Source organism: Mya arenaria, chromosome 3, assembly GCF_026914265.1.
Source record: "Mya arenaria isolate MELC-2E11 chromosome 3, ASM2691426v1".
Lineage (NCBI taxonomy): Eukaryota > Metazoa > Mollusca > Bivalvia > Myida > Myidae > Mya > Mya arenaria.
In genome coordinates this window covers 14,199,415-14,223,061 of record NC_069124.1, presented here as the reverse complement: position 1 = coordinate 14,223,061, position 23,647 = coordinate 14,199,415, and the positions used below count along the sequence as shown (strand labels likewise).

General features: G+C 35.9%; 2 protein-coding genes across 2 annotated transcripts; one reads left to right on the top strand and one right to left on the bottom strand.

The window, feature by feature from the left end:
• Nucleotides 1-2,249: 2,249 nt before the first annotated feature.
• Nucleotides 2,250-4,406, bottom strand: LOC128228859 (uncharacterized). The gene is made up of 2 exons (XM_052940386.1): nucleotides 4,335-4,406; nucleotides 2,250-4,130 (listed from the first exon to the last, which is right to left on the bottom strand). Exons 1-2 carry the CDS (start codon nucleotides 4,360-4,362, stop codon nucleotides 2,686-2,688), a joined length of 1,473 nt encoding a protein of 490 aa, XP_052796346.1. The 5' UTR covers nucleotides 4,363-4,406; the 3' UTR covers nucleotides 2,250-2,685.
• Nucleotides 4,407-11,606: 7,200 nt separating this feature from the next.
• On the top strand, nucleotides 11,607-14,313 carry LOC128225710 (failed axon connections-like). Its single transcript, XM_052935618.1, has 5 exons — nucleotides 11,607-11,786; nucleotides 12,488-12,684; nucleotides 13,121-13,232; nucleotides 13,539-13,676; nucleotides 14,143-14,313. Exons 1-5 carry the CDS (start codon nucleotides 11,607-11,609, stop codon nucleotides 14,311-14,313), a joined length of 798 nt encoding a protein of 265 aa, XP_052791578.1.
• Nucleotides 14,314-23,647: the final 9,334 nt, after the last annotated feature.

The following is a 23,647-nucleotide window of genomic DNA, read 5'->3' as shown; positions in this document are numbered from 1 at the left end:
TATAAACCGATTTGCTGAGTAGCATTCCCGACAATGAAACGCTAGTCAGCCAATGGACATTGGTTTAACAAATGTACATTAATTTTGAATGTATATGCATTCATAATCCTAAACAATTAACCAAAATACCATTTGAATTTATGCAACACTTTTTAACGTTAATGGTGCCATAGAAGCAAACCAAAGAAAGCTTTCGTATTAAATACAGACGAAACGTATAATACAAATACTTTCCCATTTCTCTCAATACAGGTATTAATAGGTCGCCTCAGTTCCGGACGGACACCCGCCAGTGCAACCCCGGGAAGCATTGTTGCGTGTTCCGCGGCCGCATGACGGATCGGTCCGCCATAATCACCGCCAGTGGGCTCCACTGGATCGAGCTAAACATGGCGGCGCACGGGAGCCGCGAGACACGAGACGTCCTGGAGACAACTGACTTGCGCATATACATGGGAAACTTCGGTGTGTTCATGTTGGTCATTTTCTAAAATATGTTCTCGCGTTTTTTGTTGCTTATGCTCATCACGAACCATTTGTGCCATTAATCCTACTAGCTGTTATGTATAAACATAGATGCATATTTATTTAAATTGTAGTGCAGGTCTTACTTTAGAGGTTGACCTCTATTTTCATATATAAAATATACAAATTTAGATGTACCTATAGTTTAGACCAGCACATTTAAATTTAGAGGTGTACCTATATTTCTGCTCATCTATCGGCTTTAAAATGGTACGCCATAAACAATACCCGGCGCGACTGTCTTTTTACATTGTGTGCTTTACAAGTCTTGACCATTTGATATAAGGCGTAAAACCCCCGACACCGACCGACTCTATTTTTTCCTTCCGACTCTACACTTCTTCTGCCGCCGTGTGGATTTGATTTCGTTGTTTCTTAAAAAAATGTGCATTTTCGGAGTGAACATGCTCATGTTTGACCATTTTATGTATAGTTTTTCTGCAATGTTGAGAGATATTAGTGGAAAAAAATATCGTTTTTTTTTTCCTAAACGTGTTCTACTTTTACAGAGTACACGGGAATTAACCACCAGAAGTGCTACGTTATAAACCGAGTGCTTATGGCAACTAACGTCAAGTTAGAATTTACCGTGGACGGCAACGTGTATTACGAGTCCACGTTTGACGCCCCGTTCCCGCTTGGTTATCACGCGCTGAAAGTTCACACAAGGGACTTCCCCGTCGGCGAGATCAAGGCTGTTTCGAGGGTTACCAAGACGCCGAAAATCGAGCTTCAGGGGAAAACGCTAATCGAACGTTTCATAGCGCCGTTTGTTCCGAACCAGGCTAGATGGGGTAAGATACAAGTTTTATGCAAACTCTATAGATATTAATGATCATTTATAGATATTAACATGTTATATTAAATCCAATACTAGAATTCCACGAATCGCATGAGTCGCCTGTCGGTAGAGCCTATCGCTTTTCTTATAATGGTCATAATTACCTTCACCTTTGAACTACTGACTCTAAACTCAATAGAGGTCGTCTGCTGACCATTCCCAATGTCCAAACGAAGTTTGACTCTACACCTTTTCAAAAATAGAGAATCGGAAACCGACGTGTGACGAAGACGAAGCGGACGACGACGCCTGACGAAGTAGGCTCGTGTCTGCAATGCTTCACAGTGACACAAACAAAAAAATCAGCAAAGCCATTGCTGTTTTTTTCTTCTTTCCCTTTTTAAACCAACAGCCGGAAAAGCTTTATCATTTTGCAAATTTGAACTGTTTATATGTATACATACACACACTACTTGGTATAGCCTGAACTTACTAATATTCATGAAGAACTCTATAACAAACATCTTATTTTTCTTTTTTCACAGAAAAAGAATTTGGCGATTATCCTGTCGCAATAAAATGGACCGAGCCATCCGCACGCCAATCAATTCGCCCGAATTACCTATCACGTGACGGTCGCGTGCAAGGTGACGTCTGCCACTACTTCGACAAAGAACACGAGTATCACTCTCTTATGGACAATCTGGGCTTAAAGAAATTACAAAGTGTTGAAGTGAACTGGGCTAAAGCCTTTGGGGAAGATCCACCAATGGCGGTCGATGGTGGTGAAGGGGATGATATTACTTCCATGACTGATGATCCATCTAGTGATCTAGCAAGCGTTGACGATTTCAGTGAAGACGATGAGATACATTCCGGCATTGATGCTGACTCAGAAGTTTAAAACGAAGAGAGGAGGGCATTTTAATGAACAAAAACGATATGACATTTTAGAAGATATTAGTCAACTTCGTTTATTAACATTTATTAACCGCTGAGGATTAATATTTTCTGAAATAAATTGGGAACAAATATATTCCTTACCTTTGATTCCTAAATGTATTTTGGCCATTGAATATACATGAACAAAGTACGAAAGCACGTCGGACTGAGGAAAATATGGGCCAAATTCGTGGAAATTATGCATTTCTATTAGACTAAGTAGTTAATTCATATTGTTTAAAGGCTTACTCGCACCACTAAGCCACTGGCTTAGTCTTATAGCAGAACAAGTGGTGCGATACGTTTAGATGTACTTTTAAAGTTATACCTTATCAATTAAGTCAAAATGTTTCATGTCCACAGCCTATCACGCCTGCTCATAATATTGTTCAATTCTTTTTGCTGGTATTTTTTGGAAACTTTTGCCATGGTTATCGTTACAATATACTACACACTGGGCTTTTCGCTGAAGAATCTGGGCTTGAACCGCTAGCCACAGACAGAGGAGGGCCGGGCATGATGTATGCAATCAAGTCTTCGTCTTTTAGTGGATCCTCCACCCGAAATATTCTGACTAGATTAGTATTTTCACTAACTATTAAGCTTGTTACAGCCGTGCTGTCAAAATAAGCATTGATGCGAATCGCTTGCACTTCCGCTAAACCATCGTCTAAACGGACAATCGATTTTAGAAACTGTCCTTTGCTACTCATAAGATCCACTGTAGCGCGATCACTGCGCGCGATAAGAACGTGATTCCCAAAAAACGCCACTCCTTTACATCCGGGTACTTTCCTCTCCCATAATACTTCACCGGAAGCGGATACATTCTTGACACATTGATGTATTGTGTCAGTTAATACGAACGTTTTGTTTTCCAGGAAATAATCAATATATCTTGGCGTCTTCATAGTTATCTTTCCTGTGGCAAGCTCGATGGTTTTAAACCTATTATTGTTTTTTATTACCAATATACTAATTGGATCAGTTGCAACAATCACAGCGTACATGTTATTGTGCATGTAACATAATCCATAGCATTCATTGTTAATATCAAGTGTACTCGTTTCATGAAGTTTGTTTCCTGAGACATGAATATATTTGATATTTTCGTCCAGCGGGCAGGTCACAACTACATGGTTATCCTCTAAAACTAGTAGATCAAAGCATTTCATTCTGATGGAATTTTTCAGAACATAATTATGATCAAACAACTTCACCCGTTCGTTCATTCGGTCAGCCATGATGATATGTGAATTATTGATAAATCCCACACCAGTTATATCTATATCAAACTCATCCGATTCACTTTCAGATATAACCTTTGGCTGGTTGTTATGTTTCGCATTCTTATCCAACTTTCTCCCCTTCCACTTCGCGTTGAAAAGTAACGTCAGTGAAGATCTTAACAGGGAGTCCGTTTTAAGAGTATGTAGGTCGTCAACCAACCACACTCGGTGTTCTTTCGTTGCCCGTAGCAACCAATGTTGGTTACCGCACTCGTCACAGAAGTACTCCTGACAAGCTTTGCAATACTTCGTCGCCAAGGCATTCTTCCATTTGGTATTACAGAACGAGCATATCAGGGACTGGCGGCGTTTCTCCTTTGCCAGAGCTGTAAGCCTCTCCAGCTGTTTCTGTTTAGTCTTATTCGTTGGAATATGATGGACCCAGTCCAGCACTGGTGTGGTGGGGTCTTGGATGATGACGTTCTTCCCACATTCGGGGCATGGGAAGTACGGACGCTCAGGGTCGGCGACGGACAGACAGTGGATCTGAAGGCAGGGGAGACAGAAATGGTGGCCGCACGGAAGCTCTTTTGGCTCTTCCGGGTATTCCGAGCATATCCCGCACATGAGATTCCGCGCCTCATCCGACAACACTAAAGACATATGAACATTATAGCGAGTAATAAAATGTTTCATTGCGTTAGCAAAATGGAACAAAACATATCTGCGCGTATTGTAAATGGAATTTTTGGCGTATTGTTGATTTAATCAGTTAAGGTGAATATTATAAGACTGAAATAATACCCAAACTCATGTCTACAATTTATGTATTCGTATATATATATAAAACAACATACCTTTAGAAAGCTGATTCGTTGAAGCCATTTGTATAAACACAGTCCTCACGACTGAGATTGAAATAAAACCATTGCAACTAGTAATTAAATGAAAACAATGTTTTTATGTCATGCGCATAATGGCTCGCCGCTTCATATTTCAAAATTCTTTATCTTTACCTTTATCATGTTGTATTATTTACATTATAGTTTGCCCCGGTTCGCTGCAATTACAATGGCGTTCCGATATTCAATATCAGAAATAGCACTAATTTGCTGGCGCTTGTGACTTTGTTTAAACAATTTAATCGTTGTATTGATATTATGAATGGTATCTGACTGAGCTTTTAATAAAAACCATATGAGCCAACATATCAATCAAATATTTCACCTAATTGTTAATGAATTCGGGTAATATTAATTTTAAAAGCGTATCGATTTATACCAATATTAGCAAAGAATTGTATCCAATTAAAAAGGTTAATTTATTGCGAACAATGCATCTCATTAAATGTTCATTAATTGTAATAAGTGTATCTCATTAAATGGTTATTTATTGTAATACGTTTATCTCCTTAAATATTCATTAATTGTAATGAGCGTATCTCCTTAAATGTTCATTAATTGTAATAAGTTTATTTCCTTAAATGTTCATTAATTGTAATAAGTGTATCTAATTAAATGTTCATTAATTGTAATAATTGTATCTCATTAAATGTTCATTATTTGTAATAAGTTTATCTCCTTAAATATTCATTAATTGTAATAAGTGTATCTAATTAAATGTTCATTAACAGTAATAATTGTATCTCATTAAATGTTCATTAATTGTAATAAGTTTATCTCCTTAAATATTCATTAATTGTAATAAGTGTATCTAATTAAATGTTCATTAACAGTAATAATTGTATCTCATTAAATGTTCATTATTTGTAATAAGTTTATCTCCTTAAATATCCATTAATTGTAATAAGTGTATCTCATTAATTGTTCATTAATTGTAATAAGTTTATCTCCTTAAATATTCATTAATTGTAATAAGTGTATCTCTTAAATGTTCATTATTTGTTATAAGTTTATCCCCTTAAATATCCATTAATTGTAATAAGTGTATCTCTTAAATGTTCATTATTTGTTATAAGTTTATCCCCTTAAATATCCATTAATTGTAATAAGTGTATCTCTTAAATGTTCATTATTTGTTATAAGTTTATCCCCTTAAATATCCATTAATTGTAATAAGTGTATCTCTTAAATGTTCATTATTTGTAATAAGTTTATCCCCTTAAATATCCATTAATTGTAATAAGTGTATCTCTTAAATGTTCATTATTTGTTATAAGTTTATCTCCTTAAATGTTCATCAATTGTAATAAGTGTATCTCATTAAATGTTCATTAATTGTAATAAGTGTATCTCATTAAATGGTTATTTATTGTAATACGTTTATCTCATTAAATGTTCATTAATTGTAATAAGTTTATCCCCTTAAATGTGCATTAATTGTAATGAGTGTATCTCCTTAAATGTTCATTAATTGTAATATGTGTATTTCATTAAATGTTCATTCATTGATGAATGCCACTGTATAAATTGAACCTGGGAAAAGCTTAAATTGAATTATGTCTGTTGCCGGTTTCCTGGCCTATGTTATCTGCCCCGATCCTAGGTTTTTTTTATTGCCTTGTGAAATATGTTTTCATTTGTTATATTTGAATCTATTAAAAAATGTGTCCAGCTTTTAACAATATCAAAAATGATAATTTTGAGTGTATGGATGTTCTAAATTATTAAACCTATATCTCTATCTTGGCCTAATCACCTAGCTCCGGCTTAGGATTTAAGATATATGGAAGTCCGGGACGGCCCAATCCTGAACCAATGAGAACCAAGGAGCACAGTTTAAAAAGAAATGGTAAAGGAAATCTAGCTACATGGTGTTTGGTTTGTAAGTGTAGACAGAAACTATGGCACTCGGGGCGGGACATATCTTGATCCCAAACATGATTTTATACAAACTCGACCTGGGCATATTTTAAGGAATGTTTGGCACAATTATTCCCTGCTGTGCATCCCCTCTTTATTGCACTGGTGTCACAGAAGGGGCTCTATCTATCTATCTATCTATCTATCTATCTATCTATCTATCTATCTATCTATCTATCTATCTATCTATCTATCCATCTATCCATCTATCCATCTATCCATCTATCCATCTATCTATCTATCCATCTATCTATCTATCTATCTATCTATCTATCTATCTATCTATCTATCTATCTATCTATCTATCTATCTATCTATCTATCTATCTATCTATCTATCTATCTATCTATCTATCCATCTATCCATCTATCCATCTATCTATCCATCTATCCATCTATCCATCTATCCATCTATCTATCCATCTATCTATCTATCTATCTATCTATCTATCTATCTATCTATCTATCTATCTATCTATCTATCTATCTATCTATCTATCTATCTATCTATCTATCTATCCATTATATCCGAATTGTGAAGCATCCTGGTTAAATCTTATCAATGGGCTATTATATATAACATAACTCTTATTCTTATTCAAAGGCATTGTTACTTATGTAATACTCAACTCAATTCAACTTTATTCAGCACATAAAGGCCTCCGGCCCAAAATACATAATATAATATATACATCATTAATTACAATACAGTGGTGTCATTGCTTAATACAAATTGTAAACAAAGTTCAATATTAATCCGCCATTTTTAACAAGTAAAAATATATATATTACCACTTGTCTATTAAAAAAACTATTGGCTGGCTGTATGAGTCTGTAAAAGGCATGTAGGTCAGCTCGAGCCCTGTACCAGCTATATAAAAACTGATTTCTTACAGTAGAGAACCTCGAGCATATAAAAAACACATGACACTCATCTAACAAAAGCCTGTTCACGATGATTAAGCAGGACGCACATATTCTGTCATTTCTTTCAAGATGCCGGCCAATATCGATACTTAACCGGTGACTTGAACACCTAAATCGCGCGAGCGCACGAACAAACTTATGTGACAAGTTTATGGTAAGATATTTTCCCGGATTGCGTAAGGATTTAACATGTTTATGGAGATCGCATCTTTAAGATGTATTAACAGTGTCGTGCCACCCCCGAGTCATACAGTCGATTAATCGAAGTTTAAATTGCGCGTTGAAAGTATTAATGTCGCCCACGTCTTGCCATAGCCAGATGTAGCCAAATCCATAGTGAAATAATATTTCTCTAACTTTTGTTACCCAATTTATTCTTCCAATATCGTCTTGACGTTTTAACATAACGTAATAATGTTTAGGGTAGCGATGGTTTTGCATATGCAGAATTTTACACCAGTATTAAATACATTTTGAATAATATATTACGCAAAGTGGAACAGGACCACATATACGTAGTGCCGTACAATTATTAGTACTTATATTTAGACCGAGAAAAGTTTTACAGAACGAACTTTGAGCTCTTTCGATTTCAGGAGCGTTACATTATATACTTATACAACCCGCAATCTCCGCTCCATATGTCAGAATGGGGACCACCATAGAGTCAAACAGTTTAAAAAGTTATTTGCTATTAAAGCGACCAAACGGTCTTTCGTAAGATTTGATAGCGAAAACTGCTTTTCTGGCCTGCAATGATAACTGGTGTTTTGAATCTGACCAAGAAAATTGAGGGGTAAAAAGTAGACCCATATATTTATACATAAAGGTTGCCTTCACATTTTGACCTTTGTATAACCAAGTTTCATAATTTCTCAACGGGCCGCCGTTTCGAAATACGATGAGTTCTGTATTCTTTAAGTTAACAGTCATTTCCGTGTTATCACAATATTCCGATATACGGTTAAGTTGCAATTGTAAGTTATTTGCGGTTTCAGCAGACTTATCATGTCGGGAATAAAAAGTATTATTATCATTTGAAAACAACAACAGCAACTAAAAGACAAGATGTACGTATTGTCCATTTATATAAAAAAAATACCTCTATACCTGCACAGCTGGACACTCAGATCGGAGATCTGATAAGCAGCACAAGACAATTAAGATAAAGATCAATACCGAGAATTTGTGTACTATACAAGGCTGTTTTTTTTTGTTTTTTTTTTCGGGGGGGGGGGGCACTTATAAAAGGCTTAAACTAGGCCTTTAAGCCGAATTATTTTAAGACACTTGTTACTCTATTCAAAGATAGTTGTCAAACTTTATATTATAGTATACACAGCGTCTAGCATTTTTGTTATCAATTAGTCTGTGGAATTATTTTTATTGACAACCTATCACTATGTCCAAAGAGTGTTGCGAAACTTTAGATAGTAAAATAAACATAATGCCCGGCTTCACATAACTTTTTGTAACAACCTTGTCATTTGATGGAAGGTTATTCTATATTTATTAATGATTTACAGTTGTGTTTGAGACTTAAATATTTCTGTTTACGAAAAATAGTATAAAATTATTTCAATGATATTGTATTAAGTAAAGATAGTTTAGAATGGAAAAACAGTCTTGATATGTTTAGTCGTTCTATGATCAGGATTTCGGTATATGTTTGATATGTTTCCCGTCTTTCGGTAAATAAGGGTGTTTCGGTAAGTCCGATCGGGAAATGATTGAAAAAAACAACAACAGAAATTTGTCAGTAAAAATGTTGTTCAATACTTACGATGTATATGTTATTCACTTTTTACTGTTGACTTCGAAGTGTTTCATCTCATAATAAAACCAGGAAATAGACACATTTCTGGATCCTTTTTAGATCTCGAGAAGGACTCATTAAGAGTCGTGTGCATGGCACAAACCATTCACCGTGCTGATTGTGTGTATTATTTCATCTCTATACTGTTGGCAAGCATCCAAAAGTTTGAAGGTGCAATGCTATTATGAATAACAAGAAATCGCATAAATCTGCCTCACTTCAACTGCAACACATGTGTTCTACCTTTCCATGCATTGGTATTAAACTTATCTAGATTGAAATAAACTATTTTTATAAACCTCGTTTCCGCAAAACACCCTACGCTCGGGTCGGAATGAACCTATCTTACACTCTCGGCCATGGAAGATACTTATAATCTATCATGTGTTTCCGGGACAGATAGAAAAATCCGACCCGAGGATACGCGCGTAAGCTTCGGTCACGCAGCGTGCCCGAGGGTCGGATTTTTCGATCCGGACCGGAAAAACATGATTGATATGTTTTCTTGCATGCCTAAAATTATGAATTTGTGGAAAAATTGACGTAAAGACGCACTTTTGTACATCTCACCAAAAAGCGCGTGTGACGTTGTCTACTGACGTCATAAAGCGCAGTAATTTCAAATCACCATCGACGTCAAATAGTTCATTTTAAAATCGCGCTTTTATGATTATTTATTTTCAATTTTAATTTAAATTAAGTATTGTATACTTATATTTTTGATTTTACGTATTGTCGTATTGATTTTCAAAAGAAACGAAAATTATATAGATTTCAATTAATTTCAGTTTTAAGGATGTATAATCTCTCCAAGTTAAATGGTGTCAAATCTGTGATTATTTGTGACATCTTTAATTATTATCGTTCGCACCCTGGTTTACGTCCTTTTATGGTCAATTTTCAGACGTTAATTACTATGCAAGTCCGTCTAAAGCTACCAAAGTGTTAAACCATTGTTCATGGAAATACATACATACTAATACATACATACACATACAAAGCTAAGTTCATGTTTTTTAATGAACATCGCCTAAAGGATAACCAAGAAGCATAGATACAGTATACAAATAAGAAAACAAATGTGCTTCTGGCTAGATTCGAACCACTACCTTGAAACCCTAAAAAGATTTGTAGTCCTGTGCTTAACATAATAGGCCAAAGCATTAACATTGAAGAGTTTTAAGTGGAGGTGTTCATTAGGGGTGTGCTACCTTAATTTGTTTTTTTAAAGATTCACAAACCCGCGATAATTTACCATCGCACGACACATTTTATAAAACCTGGGCGGTTTAATTTTAGCGCCCAAATAGCACGTGACTTCACAAAGGGCGGAGCTAGTGGATCAACTCAGTACTAACACCAAATAAATTTGTGTTCATGTTGGCGATGTACAGAAATTGGTACGAGCTTTCTCGGCCTGCGGTCTCGCTGCGTTCGCTGAAGTTTCTGTACATCGCCAGAATGAACTCTAACGTAGCGAACTACTTGTGCGCATGTTTGAAAGCATCGAACGCCTCATCATGTTCGAATATACACTGAAACACGTTGTCTGTGTGTAAAAGTTGCATAAGTGGTTGGCAAATATCACCAAGTTTGTTCAGACACTTGCTCAAGTAGTAACAATGTAGTAGTTTACAACACCTTGTAGTGCTAACACACCGAACTTATATACATGTAGGTCTAATATATCCATCAATGACATTGAACTCACCCTGATAACGTATGTTTGTGCAGCAATGGTGTGGTAACACCGGTCGAGATGTAACCCTACCCGCCAACGATATACCACTCAGTCTGATTCAGTGTCATATAAGGACTTAATAAACAAGGTATGTTGACCATCTTACAAACATTTGACCATATCTATGCTAAATAGTTTATCATACGTTTACTGTTTCTGATAGCAAATTAAGGTTTAGTCTCAAAATCTAGACACGTTTGTCAAACCACTTAATTATTTGTCAGCAAACATGCGTTGTGGTTTATATCAGCAATACATCATTTTAAATTAGTTTGAATCTAAATCTAAATAAACTCACATAATCAAAAGTATTGCAATACGTATGGTACTGGTCCCAATTTCTCGAAACTTCTAAAGTCCCTTATAACAGGATTAAGCCAATCTCATTATTTTCGGTTTTCAATAAATTGCGTGGTATTAAACTTTTTTATACATAAGATATAAATTATATTCATGATAAACACAATAAACCATTGTACATATATCAAAATTCAACTTCAGTCTGTATTTTGGTTAATTAAAATAAGCTACTTAACCCTGTTAAGCTCAAGAAGTTTCGAGAAATTCGGGCTAGACGATTAACCAAATAAATATTAGATTTCAAATACTCGTTTACCGTACACTTCATTGTTTCAATTTAAAATGGGGCATTTTGGCGTATAAGTGTTTGTGGTGTTGTTATTGTGTGCATGATGTTGACACCACACGCTTAAAACGCTAGTGCTCCCTATATAAGGAGAACATTTCTAAGGAAAGTCAGTCTCATTTGATTATATAATTTTATTACTATTTATCATTTATCAAGTAAAAACAAATATTTAAGAATGTCTGGAGCTGAGGACACGAGCCCTAACGAGCCCCATCCACAGTGGAAGCCCGAGTACAAGCGAGATCATGTGTATCTCCACGTAATACCACGTGACCGAGCCAAGGGAGCACTCAACATTTCACCCTTTGCAATCAAACTTGAGTTTTGGCTGAGAATAAACAAGATACCATTTGAGGTAAGCATCTGAAAGAGGGCCAGTATATTAGCTTAAAACGAACGCTCTAAATTTCGTTTTAAATTTACATAAGGACATTGTACACCCGATGTTTACTTATTGATAACAGTGGGATTATGAAACCACAGTGGCTGTGTGGTCAACAACTCAGTAGTTGTTCATTTTCAAATAGTATCGCCATATTATAATACTCTGCTCATATGCAACATAATCAATGACCTATTAACCTCATGCTTGCCTGAAACCACGGCCTGTATGTTTCATAAATTATTGTCAAGTCGAGTCCTCACCCACAAGGTCATGCGTGAATCTGCAACATACCGGTAAATATTTCAAAAACTTTACTCTCAAACCCGTCGGGTTATATTCTTTTATTATAAAGCCCTATTTCCAAATGATTATTTCATTGGAGTTTAACACTTAAAGGCGTAGTTAAAGGAATGTTTGGCATGACAACCCTCTGCTGTGCATCTTCTGCTCATTGTACTGATGTCACAGAAGGGGCCAATCTCCTGTTTATTTGTTTATTGGCTCAGGGCCATTTAGGGTCCATTTCAATATTTAAACCTCCAAAACTGCAAAGCAGGATACTCAGATCGGAGATCTGATAAGACAGTTAGGCAATTAGAATAAGATTTAACAACCAACATGCGAGAAGTTGAATCGTCATTGGTTGCCATGTGTTTGTCTTTATTGTGCAGACGATAGACAGTGAGCAGTTTTCCAGCAAGAAGCAAAGTCCGTTTATCCTGTTTAACGGAGAAGAGATCCCGGATAGTAACTTCATTGTGGAATTTCTGTGTAAGAAGTTTAAAAAAGATCCCTACCCGGGCCTTGGACCCATTGAGCGAGCTACCTCAAGGGCCTTCCTGAAGATGACCGAAGAAAATATGACCTGGTAATTTTATTTTTTTTGTTAAGTTCGAGATATATAAAATGATCGAATTTGAATAAAGACTGATATTATTATGAATTGCTCATTAGCAAGAGTTTTGATTCAATTAAATATAATTATTTTCTGAACATTTTGTAGAGCAAATACAAGTGATGAAGCAAGCTCAATTGTTAGAGCTTTTATTAATATAATGATAAAAAAAAATCAGAGAATAAAGTCTAGAAACAAAATATTTCGCCGACCGTAGCTGAGCAGGGTTTGAAAAATGTTTGCTATCAGGAAGTAGGATAAGGAGCATTTAATAGGCTTAATTCACCATTTTATTTATAACATAAATGAATTTGCTTGTCAGAATAGAGTGTGCGTCTTAAAAAAACAAAACTAAGAGTGTGTGAACGGAGTATCTTTTTATTGCAAACATATTTGATTAATTTTCCAGGCCGATATTCGTCTACCGGTATGTGGAACACACAGACGAATACGCGGACTATTTCTTCCCAACCGTTCCACGAGAACAACGATTAAAAATCCTGGAGACGCTTACTGATTGGGTAGATAAAATTAGTTATACAATTTAAAAAAAAAACACACTGAACTTTTCTACAGAGAATTGAGTCCACTTTATTATTAAATTCGTTAAGCTTATTTCAGTTTGTCAAATATTTTATTTAGAGATTATCACATTAAATACACATGAACATCAAATATAAATTTGTCGCAATATTGACGTCTTAAAAAATCTTAAACCTCATTTGTCCGAATCCAAACTCCATATAAATTGTACGATACTCTATAGCCATCATACTTATTATGAACATGTTCTGTGTTGTCGGTCAACGTGTATGAACCTATTACAGGTGGGTAAGCGGGCGTATGGACACGGTATCGGGCGCCATGCGAGTGCCGACATACAGAAAATCGGGTGTGATGACATTCAGGCCATATCCGACTATCTAGCTGATAAAAACTTTATCATGGGCGATACACCGTCACTGGTGAGATATATTAGAAATAAGTTTGTATATATACATTTATTAAATGTTAGGGCCATGAAGTCTCCAATGTATTATTTATTTACAAAACCTTAATACAAAGATGTTCCTTCAACGTAAGGGCAGTTTTATGACATTATATCAAGCCTCCAACATAAATGACGCAACATCATTGGTCCATGACTGGTCACGCGGTGACCCCACACTTTTCCATCTTGGGTCATAAAATTAATATCGTACCAAAATAGCGTCTATTTTCCGATTTCGATGAAATTCAGATGAACAAATGAAACATTTAAACATGTTAACTGGTTGTCGACGTGATATATACGTTGAGAAGTTAGTAGGTGACCGATTTGGGATACACGGGGCGCAGGAAAATATTAAAATATTAGGGTGAGACCTTCGCTTACTTCGCCTACTAACCCCGTAACTTAAAATACTATTTCCCTCATTTTCAATATTCCAGGTGGACTGTAGCGTATTTGGTGTGCTGTCCCAGGTTGCCTACGTTCCAATGAAGTACCCGATGAGGATTTATTTATTCGACAAATGCCCGAATATTATTCGATTCCTTAACCGGATGAGGGACAACTATTGGCCTGAATGGCCTAGACTTGAGGAATCAAAAACTGAATGATGATCATCACAGTGTCTATCCTTAACGTACGTTAAAGTTGTATGTGTGTTATTCAATCTATTTCTAAAACCCATGATTGTAACAAATGCTTAAACCCCCTTTGAGTTCTTACTACTTGTACACTGCGTTTGCCTTTGGGTTTACCAAGGATTTACCAATGATGCTATTTTGATTATTTTTGCTAGTACCTTTTGATGTCCTGTAGCGTTATATTTCTGGTTTTCTAGTTTGGTGTTATGTGTCATGAATCATCGCACCTTTATATAACGGATCCAAGTTGGTTACACTTTAGGCTTCTGGGCTTGTCCCAATAATTTCCATCGTTAAATTTACAATGTATTAAATTATGGACGAACAAGAACTGTCCCCGAATCAAGTATATCAATTAAACTACGCTATTTTCATCGTTTCTTTCATGCTTTTCGATGAAATATCGAGAGAAGAAACGACAGTGATAATTTTGCTACAACTTAAGGGTAAAGTACCGACTGACTTCAAGAACTTCTTTTAAAATTCATTGTAGTTACTTCCCCTGATCAAAACTAAACACATCACTTTTATACCAGAAATTGTTGTCAATAATGATCAAAAGGTTGCATAAAGATATGTTTGCAACTAAAAAACTTACAGTCTTTAGAAAAATGGTTTTCCTGTTTTTCAAAAGTTTTCTTGAACTTGGAAGCTGAATGTACGAACCTTATAATAGTGTCACATTTTAAGTCAATATTATTACAAACATTTGGTTTTACTGTCACTTTTTGTTGATGTTTTTTGAGCACATCCTGACTGCAAGAGTTTTCCTATTTGCAACACTATTTCCACATATCAACCTTACTAGGAATATGCCTGTGTCTCCTTATTGTTGGGCACTACTTCTTCTCAACAGAAAAAGCACAATGTAACAAATTTCACTGACTCAATTATTATGCTCCCCCCCCCCCCCCCCCATCGAAGAAGAGGGGTATATTGCTTTGCACATGTCGGTCGGTAGGTCGGTCGGTCGGTCCGTCGGTAGACCAAAGCTTGTCCGAGTGATAACTCAACAATTCCTGGACGTATGGTCATCAAATATGACTTTGAGGTTGGGCCTGACCAGTAGATGGCCCCTATTGATTTTAAGGGCCATTGGGCCAAAGGTCAAGGTCACAGTGACATTGGATGATAAAAGGTTGTCCGAGTGATAACTCAACAATGCCTGCACCCATGACCCTCAAACTTAACTTGGAGGTTGGGCCTGACCAGTAAATGGCCCCTATTAATTTTAGGGGTCATCGGGCCAAAGGTCAAGGTCTCAGTGACCTTGACTGATAAAACGTTGTCCAAGTGATAACTCGACAATGCCTGCACCCATGGCCCTCAAACTTGACTTAGAGGTTGGGCCTGACCAGTAGATGACCCCTATTGATTTAAGGGATCAAAGGTCAAGGTCAGAGTGACCTTGAAAGCAAACTCGACAATTTCTGGACCTATAGTCATCAGACTTGACATGAAGGCTGGGTCTGACCAGTAGATGACCCCTCTTGACTTTGGGGGTCATCGGGCGAAGGTCAAGGTCCAGTAACCTTTAACGCAAAAGTTAACAAATCTTCTCCCAGTGATATCTCAACAATGCCTGAACCTATGATCATCAAACTTGACATGGAAGTTGGGCCTGACCAGAAGATTACTCCTATTGATTTTAGGAGTCATCGGGTCAAAGTTCACAGTGACATTGAATGCGAAATGTTTCGATTGATAACTCAACAATACCTGCACCCATGGCCCTCAAACTTGACTCGGAGTTGCGTCTGACCTGTACATGACCCCTTTCGATTTTAGGGGTCATCGGGTCAAAGGTCAAGGTCACAGTGACCTCGAACGAAAAAAAGCTTGTCTGTGTGATAACTTGTCAATGCCTGCACCCATGGCCCTCAAACTTGACATTTAGGTTTTTGGTGACCAGCTGATGACTTTTATGGATTTTGAGGTCATAGAGTCAAAGGTCATGGTCATAACACCCTCTATCCTCACACTTTGAATGGTCATAATCTTAAAACTGCCTCAACGGCATCCAATGTCAGTGACAAATGAGCTGTCATTTTGGTCCATGCATATTTCATTCAATTGTCCATATAATCCTGACAACATGGCGCTCGGGGGGGGGGGGGGGGGGGGTGCATAATGTTGGACAAACATCTCTAGTTTATTAAATGGAATAAGGAAATGTAAATAATAAAAATGACTTTATATTCAGTTATTAATTCTTTGGAGTTAAGATCTCTGCAGCTTTAACAAAATTTAAGTTACCCCAGATGTTGATTACTTGAATAGTAGTCTCCATATAGTTTGTTTAACAATTTATGCCCCCTGGGACAAACACAGGGCAATACATTTTATCAATTACTATGGTTTATATGTGATTTGTTACCATTGATACAAACATCAGCTTTGATGTCAGTTATTTAAAAAAAAAAAGTTTAAATGCAGATGGTATGTTGAAAATGAGAATTTATTTTTTGTATGATCTCAGCTCTGACAATTGAGGCCGCCATTTTGAAAACAATTTTTAAAACTGCATTTTATGTTGCAATGGAAAAGGCAACAGGTTTTACATCATTTCATGTGTGCAAAAAACCCCAACTGATTTCCTTTTTTAAATATTTAAAAAAAAATAATAATTGGGCGGCGGATCCGTTAACCAATTTGTTAAAAAAAGGCCTAACATACGAATTTAGTCCAAACGGTTACAGGACAATTTGTTCCGACATTAGAGCCTTCACCAAGAGCAGAAGTCGTTGCTGGGAATGATCTTGAATTTATGTGTGCATATGATGGACCCGAAAATGTTACAAACTGTAGTTGGGATATAGATAACTTTTTGGTAGGGATTATGAGACTCCTAGACACAGGATGCACAGTATGCCTATCACTGGCAAACACTACCCTTTACAATGCAACCCGTCTTGGCAACAACACGTTCAGAGTTAATCTGAAAGATATCAAGAAGGAAAGTCATGGAATGAGATGGAGCTGTGAAATGAGAATCGGAAAATCTTATGTTAAGAGCAACTCTCCGGACATTTATGTTGCTGGTGAGTAAGAAAAGCGAACCTTAAAATTTATAAACGTAAAAAACGAAACTGTTAAGGCCATAAAATAAGTAATCCTCGCTGCCAGGTCATTAAACACTGATGTAACGACTATTCGGGCTTTATTGCATATAAACAATACGCTTGTAAAAGCAGATGTTAAATTTGCAGTCCCTGTTGTTTCTGTGACCTTTGAACCGCCGTCATCACAACATATTACCCTTAATGAAAACTCGACCTATAAGGCGCAATGTCGAACAACACCAGCAAGACCACTGGCTGTGAATTCATGGCGAAACGATTCTAAAACTCCTGATCTCTTAAGCGATGACAACGACATTACTGCTGAAATTACGCAAACAACAGAGACAAACGAAACCATGGTTAGTACCATGTCAAGCGTTAAAGGTTATGTGAGCATTTTTGATAACAGGATATCAATTTATTGCACGGCAAGCAATGTTGATGGAGTATACGTTATATCTTCACAAAGAATCTACATTGAAGTTGAATGTAAATCATGATTCACATTTTAAAATACAAAACCAAATAATGTGTTATTTAAGTATTATTCAAATAGGTGTTAACATTTACACTTCCATTCCTTAAATCAACGAACTTTTGGCAAATTGTGAATATTTTCAGATGAACGCAATATGTTCGGATATGTTCGGATCGTGAATAATCGTATTTGAATATAAATTAAAATTTGTTTATCTGGTTATTTTTGTGTCAGCAGGCCACAAAAACCTGTTGAAAAGTGTTATTTCATGATTTGTTAAATGAAGTGTTGCCATAGGTGTTTCAATTTAACGTTAACCAGTGTTTTGAAGCGCTTAAATCTTTTCCGCCTTATTGTGACGTCGTATGATAAACGGGTAAGATCGGGACGTCATTAAATTTAGGTCACGATTGCGCATGTTCGTGGCCACCTCTTCACCTAATGTCAAGGTTGGTCAATGGTGAGTATGTCTTTCATGGTGTGTATAAGGCCTTAATCTTAGTAGCTTTTCCACAGTATGGCACAAGCTCAGTTTGAGTTTACAGAAGACACGTTAACTTACTTCAAAGAAAAGGGTTTAACGACTGTGCAGTGGTCAACCGTTTTACAACAAATCTTTTGTACAGTGAACGAAAAACTGTCGCTGAACGTGAAAGAGACAGAGCATACTAACCACATTATATTACGGAAAGGATCAACACAACAGGATCAACTTTTAAATGAACTAGTAATATGACAGATACAGCTGTCAACACCATGAATGTCGAAGTAGACTCACTATCAACGAACAGACGCATGTGTCGCAATAGAATCGCTGAAAACAAAATAACTTTTCTATTTCAAATAGTAGCACTGTATGGTATAATCTTAGCCGCTGTTATTAATTTGACCATGCAGCACCCAGATAAAGATTTACGATTGGTTTTGTTAAGCAGTTGTATTGGCTATGTATTACCAAATCCTGGCTTGAAATACAGGAAACATTCAACTAGATATTTAGATGATAACGATTTAGAGTAAGACAAACAAACTCTATATGAGCTATGTATGCATTATCTATGGCATACTACTTTATATATGCTTTTAAATGAATATGTACTTCTTGTTTTTGAACAATAAAGGTTTATTATGAAACATTATATTGTCTTTGTTGTTAATGTGATAATCTTTTGCAATGCAAAATATGTCAGAAGTGAAATTACATTGAAGGAAAAGTCATAAAGTCATCTTTCTCTTTAGTTCACATACTTTAATATCTTATTAATTATTGCATCCGGTCCTAACCTAGTTGTTAAAGGTTGAAAAAGTTACATCTTGAACAAGTTGGGGATTTACATGATTCAAGTGTTGGGTCAATTTGTTGCTCAAACTATCATCTCATTTACGGATGTAGCCTATAATGGTTATTATCAGTGGTTAGTAGGTTCCGTTTGCTAAATGACTTCTTCTGATTATCAGTTTGAATCATCTTTTGTATCCTAGATGGCCTCCACGTACACCATAACTGAATTATTAACAGTTTATTCACTTATGTCAGCTCATGTGTTAGTTTTGGAGGGAAAAACATTAGACTACTTTCACTGCGTCATAAATCTTAAATAAATGAGGACTGAGAGATGATCTTTGTTCTTATTGGCTAATGATAATAGATTTCATCCTTGATGGATGGGCTATCTTGTCTCATTTAACGGACAAAGTGAGGTATCCGTTGACATACAAACTAGTTCAAGGTTTTCAAATAATGTATGGGGTTGAAACATCTATATCTAAGTAATGAAATATTTCAGCGGGAACTTTCTTTATACACAACTGTATTAATATAGAGACTAACTATAACACAAGCATTACTTTTTAATGTTTATTAAACATCACTACATGATCACATTGTACATAAAATGGTGCGTAGAAAACATAGGTAAAGTTGTCTAAAATAATTAAGCAAAAAACTGTAAAATCACAAAAGAGCAATTACTCATTGGTTACTCAGTTAAAAGAGCAATTACTCATGTGGTACTCAGTAAAAATAGCAATTACTCATTGGTTACTCAGTTAAAAGAGCAATTACTCATTGGTTACTTACATCTGCTGTCTGACGGATTGTTTGTTTTCTATCATTAATACAAGACAGCTTTAATTCAAAATAATAACAATATATAAATATATATTTACATGTTGTTCATACACTGTGCCGTTGTTTATTCTTAAATTGCTTTATGTCTATGTTTGTAAATATAATGTGTGCATGCTTTTTTCCAATTATTGTCATCTTGTTATTACCATTCTGTAAATGGTAATTAACTTGTAAACGCTTATGCTAATAAATATATGTTATGTTATGATAGACCATATACTAATGCGCTTACGCGGTGCTTCATTGAAAGATGTGGGGTTTATAACTAATAAATGGTTTGGAAACGGCATTAAATCACTGAAACAAGTACCAATGAAGCAAAAAGAGCAATTTCTCACGTAATGCTCAGTAAAAAGAGTTTTAAGTCATCTGCTCTCCGAAGGATAGTGCATATACTATTTTGTTGCAAATAGGAAGACATTTGCACTTGTGTGAGGCTTGTTTGAAAGGTGTATCTATTTTCACTATCATCAAATCAATACAACATTATGTATATCTTATACAATGTTTATTTTCAAATTACATATTTTAATGATCACACGAAAGAATGACATCAATAACACAAGAAACTCAAGAAACAAGAACACAGGAAATGTGCAAGTCAAAATGCATTAATTTGTGAGTTCTGGTGGATTATAATCATCTAGAAGGGCTTCGAATAGAAATTTTCTTTTATTGATTGCAAATCTTATCGCCTCTTCTCTATCAAAGTCGTCTGACTGCATTTTACATTTTCTGCTGTTTTCTTGATTGCTTGAAACAAGCGACTGTCTTTTAGTGCCGTGTACCACAAAAGCTTGTCTGTGAATAGGTCGGTCAATGCTTTACGATAAGCACTTTTCATACTTTGAAACACTAAATTCCTCGCATCCTCTTCCGAGATTTGTTCTTGATTAATTCGTGCTAGAACCTTCTCTTCATATTGAGAGTTAAGTTCTTCAAAAACTTGTTCCACAAGCGTGTCCATGGGGTTATCGTCCTCCTCGGTGTCTGATGAACTGATTCCTCCATATCGCTTAATTGTTGATTATGTTTGTTTCGTACATGCCTATCCAAGTTGTATTTCCTATCAAATGACGCATCACATTTGTCGCAAGAGTTCATGTTTGAGAAGATATCAATATATCTAGGGATATCTACACGAATATGTCCTTAAAGAGTACTTTCTTTGAATTTTTGTTTTTATTTTGATTTTGACTGTTTTTCCTCAATTTTCTTGTGATTTCATTCGATGTTTTCCCTGGTTGTTTTCTATCTTCGCGCAATAACTTGTTAGATGTATTTCTCCTCATTGTTGCAAGTTTCTTTCCTGTTGATGCTCGTTTTCCTGGTGAACCTTCGTCTCGAGAGTCGGATGAGGAAATGAGACTCTTAGGAGTTTCAGACTTGTTTATACGATCTAATTCTGATTTAGCTCTATCCACCGCATTTCTAACTGTTGATGTTAATTGTATGAGTGTCTGTTGTTTTTCAACTCTAGATTTTGGAAATTTTTTTGGACGAAAAAGTTCAACTATGGCTTTTGGAATATAGGATTTAAAATTCACGATGCACTTAAAAAGTGATGTGTTAGTAACACTGTGGTTTTTGCAATAATGAAGCCTGCCGACCCTTTAAATCATTTATATATATATATAGAGAGGGTTAGTAGTTCTTTAGAAAGAGAATAGCTACCCTGGTTTTTTACTCATTTTTGATAAAATACAGAGTAAACACTCCTGAATAGTTTTTCTCTAATATTTTGTAAAGTTTTTGTGGGCCCGTAAATGCGCCAGGGTGTTTTGTATTAAACTAATACTGCTGAAAAATGGATTTTTTCTTTTGCTTATCCATACCTAAAGTGACAATTAAAGTACATGCTCTTATATTGTCTTCATAACATTTAAAACTATTTGAGAATTTGATTGTCGGTTTTATCATGTATGGTAAATCAATTTAAAAGTTACTAGATTTCAGAGGTTAGAATGACTACGTCAGGTCACAACCTGCTAGTCTAAGCACTTACGTCCGCTGTAAAGTCACCTTAGTGTTTCCCGCTAATAACAACCTACTGACCACATCAGATTTTGTACAAGGTTAAGACGTAGTGTTTCCCGCTTATAACAACCTACTGACCACATCAGATTTTGTACAAGGTTAAGACGTAGTGTTTCCCGCTAATAATAACCTACTGACCGCATCAGATATTGAACAAGGTTAAGACGTAGTGTTTCCCGCTAATAACAACCTACTGACCGCATCAGATATTGTACAAGGTTATGACGTAGTGTTTCCCGCTAATAATAACCTACTGACCACATCAGATATTGTACAAGGTTAAGACGTAGTGTTTCCCGCTAATAACAACCTACTGACCGCATCAGATATTGAACAAGGTTAAGACGTAGTGTTTCCCGCTGATAATAACCTACTGACCACATCAGATTTTGTACAAGGTTAAGACGTAGTGTTTCCCGCTAATAATAACCTACTGACCGCATCAGATATTGAACAAGGTTAAGACATAGTGTTTCCCGCTAATAATAACCTACTGACCACATCAGATTTTGTACAAGGTTATGACGTAGTGTTTCCCGCTAATAATAACCTACTGACCGCATCAGATATTGTACAAGGTTAAGACGTAGTGTTTCCCGCTTATAACAACCTACTGACCACATCAGATATTGTACAAGGTTAAGACGTAGTGTTTCCCGCTAATAATAACCTACTGACCACATCAGATATTGTACAAGGTTATGACGTAGTGTTTCCCGCTAATAATAAGTTAATAACCACATCAGATATTGAACAAGGTTAAGACGTAGTGTTTCCCGCTAATAATAACCTACTGACCACATCAGATTTTGTACAAGGTTATGACGTAGTGTTTTCCGCTAATAATAACCTACTGACCACATCAGATATTGTACAAGGTTATGACGTAGTGTTTCCCGCTAATAATAACCTACTGACCACATCAGATATTGTACAAGGTTATGACGTAGTGTTTCCCGCTAATAATAAGTTAATAACCACATCAGATATTGAACAAGGTTAAGACGTAGTGTTTCCCGCTAATAACAACCTACTGACCACATCAGATTTTGTACAAGGTTATGACGTAGTGTTTCCCGCTAATAATAACCTACTGACCACATCAGATATTGTACAAGGTTATGACGTAGTGTTTCCCGCTAATAATAAGTTAATAACCACATCAGATATTGAACAAGGTTAAGACGTAGTGTTTCCCGCTAATAATAACCTAATGACCGCATCAGATATTGTAAAAGGTTAAGACGTGTGGTTTACTGATAAATCACGATGGAATGTTTGCATTGTGAGTTTTAACTAGTCATCAAATTAAACTTTCAAGATTCTCTCCACGGGAGCTAGTTTTAATATGAACGGCGGGTTATCTGGCTAATTGTTAAACAAATACGTACTGGTAATCCTGATTGTTTTGGTGTGTGTAAATACTTCTAGAATACCATTTGACATTTGTTTAACAGTTACAACACGATAACAAATAAAAACAAACGCATGTGTAAGCTGATATACTTGATGTTTATTTACACAGAAATTGTTTTAACAAACTAAATATTGACAAGGCATATTCTTCAAATAATACAACAGTAAGCAGTTTAAGAA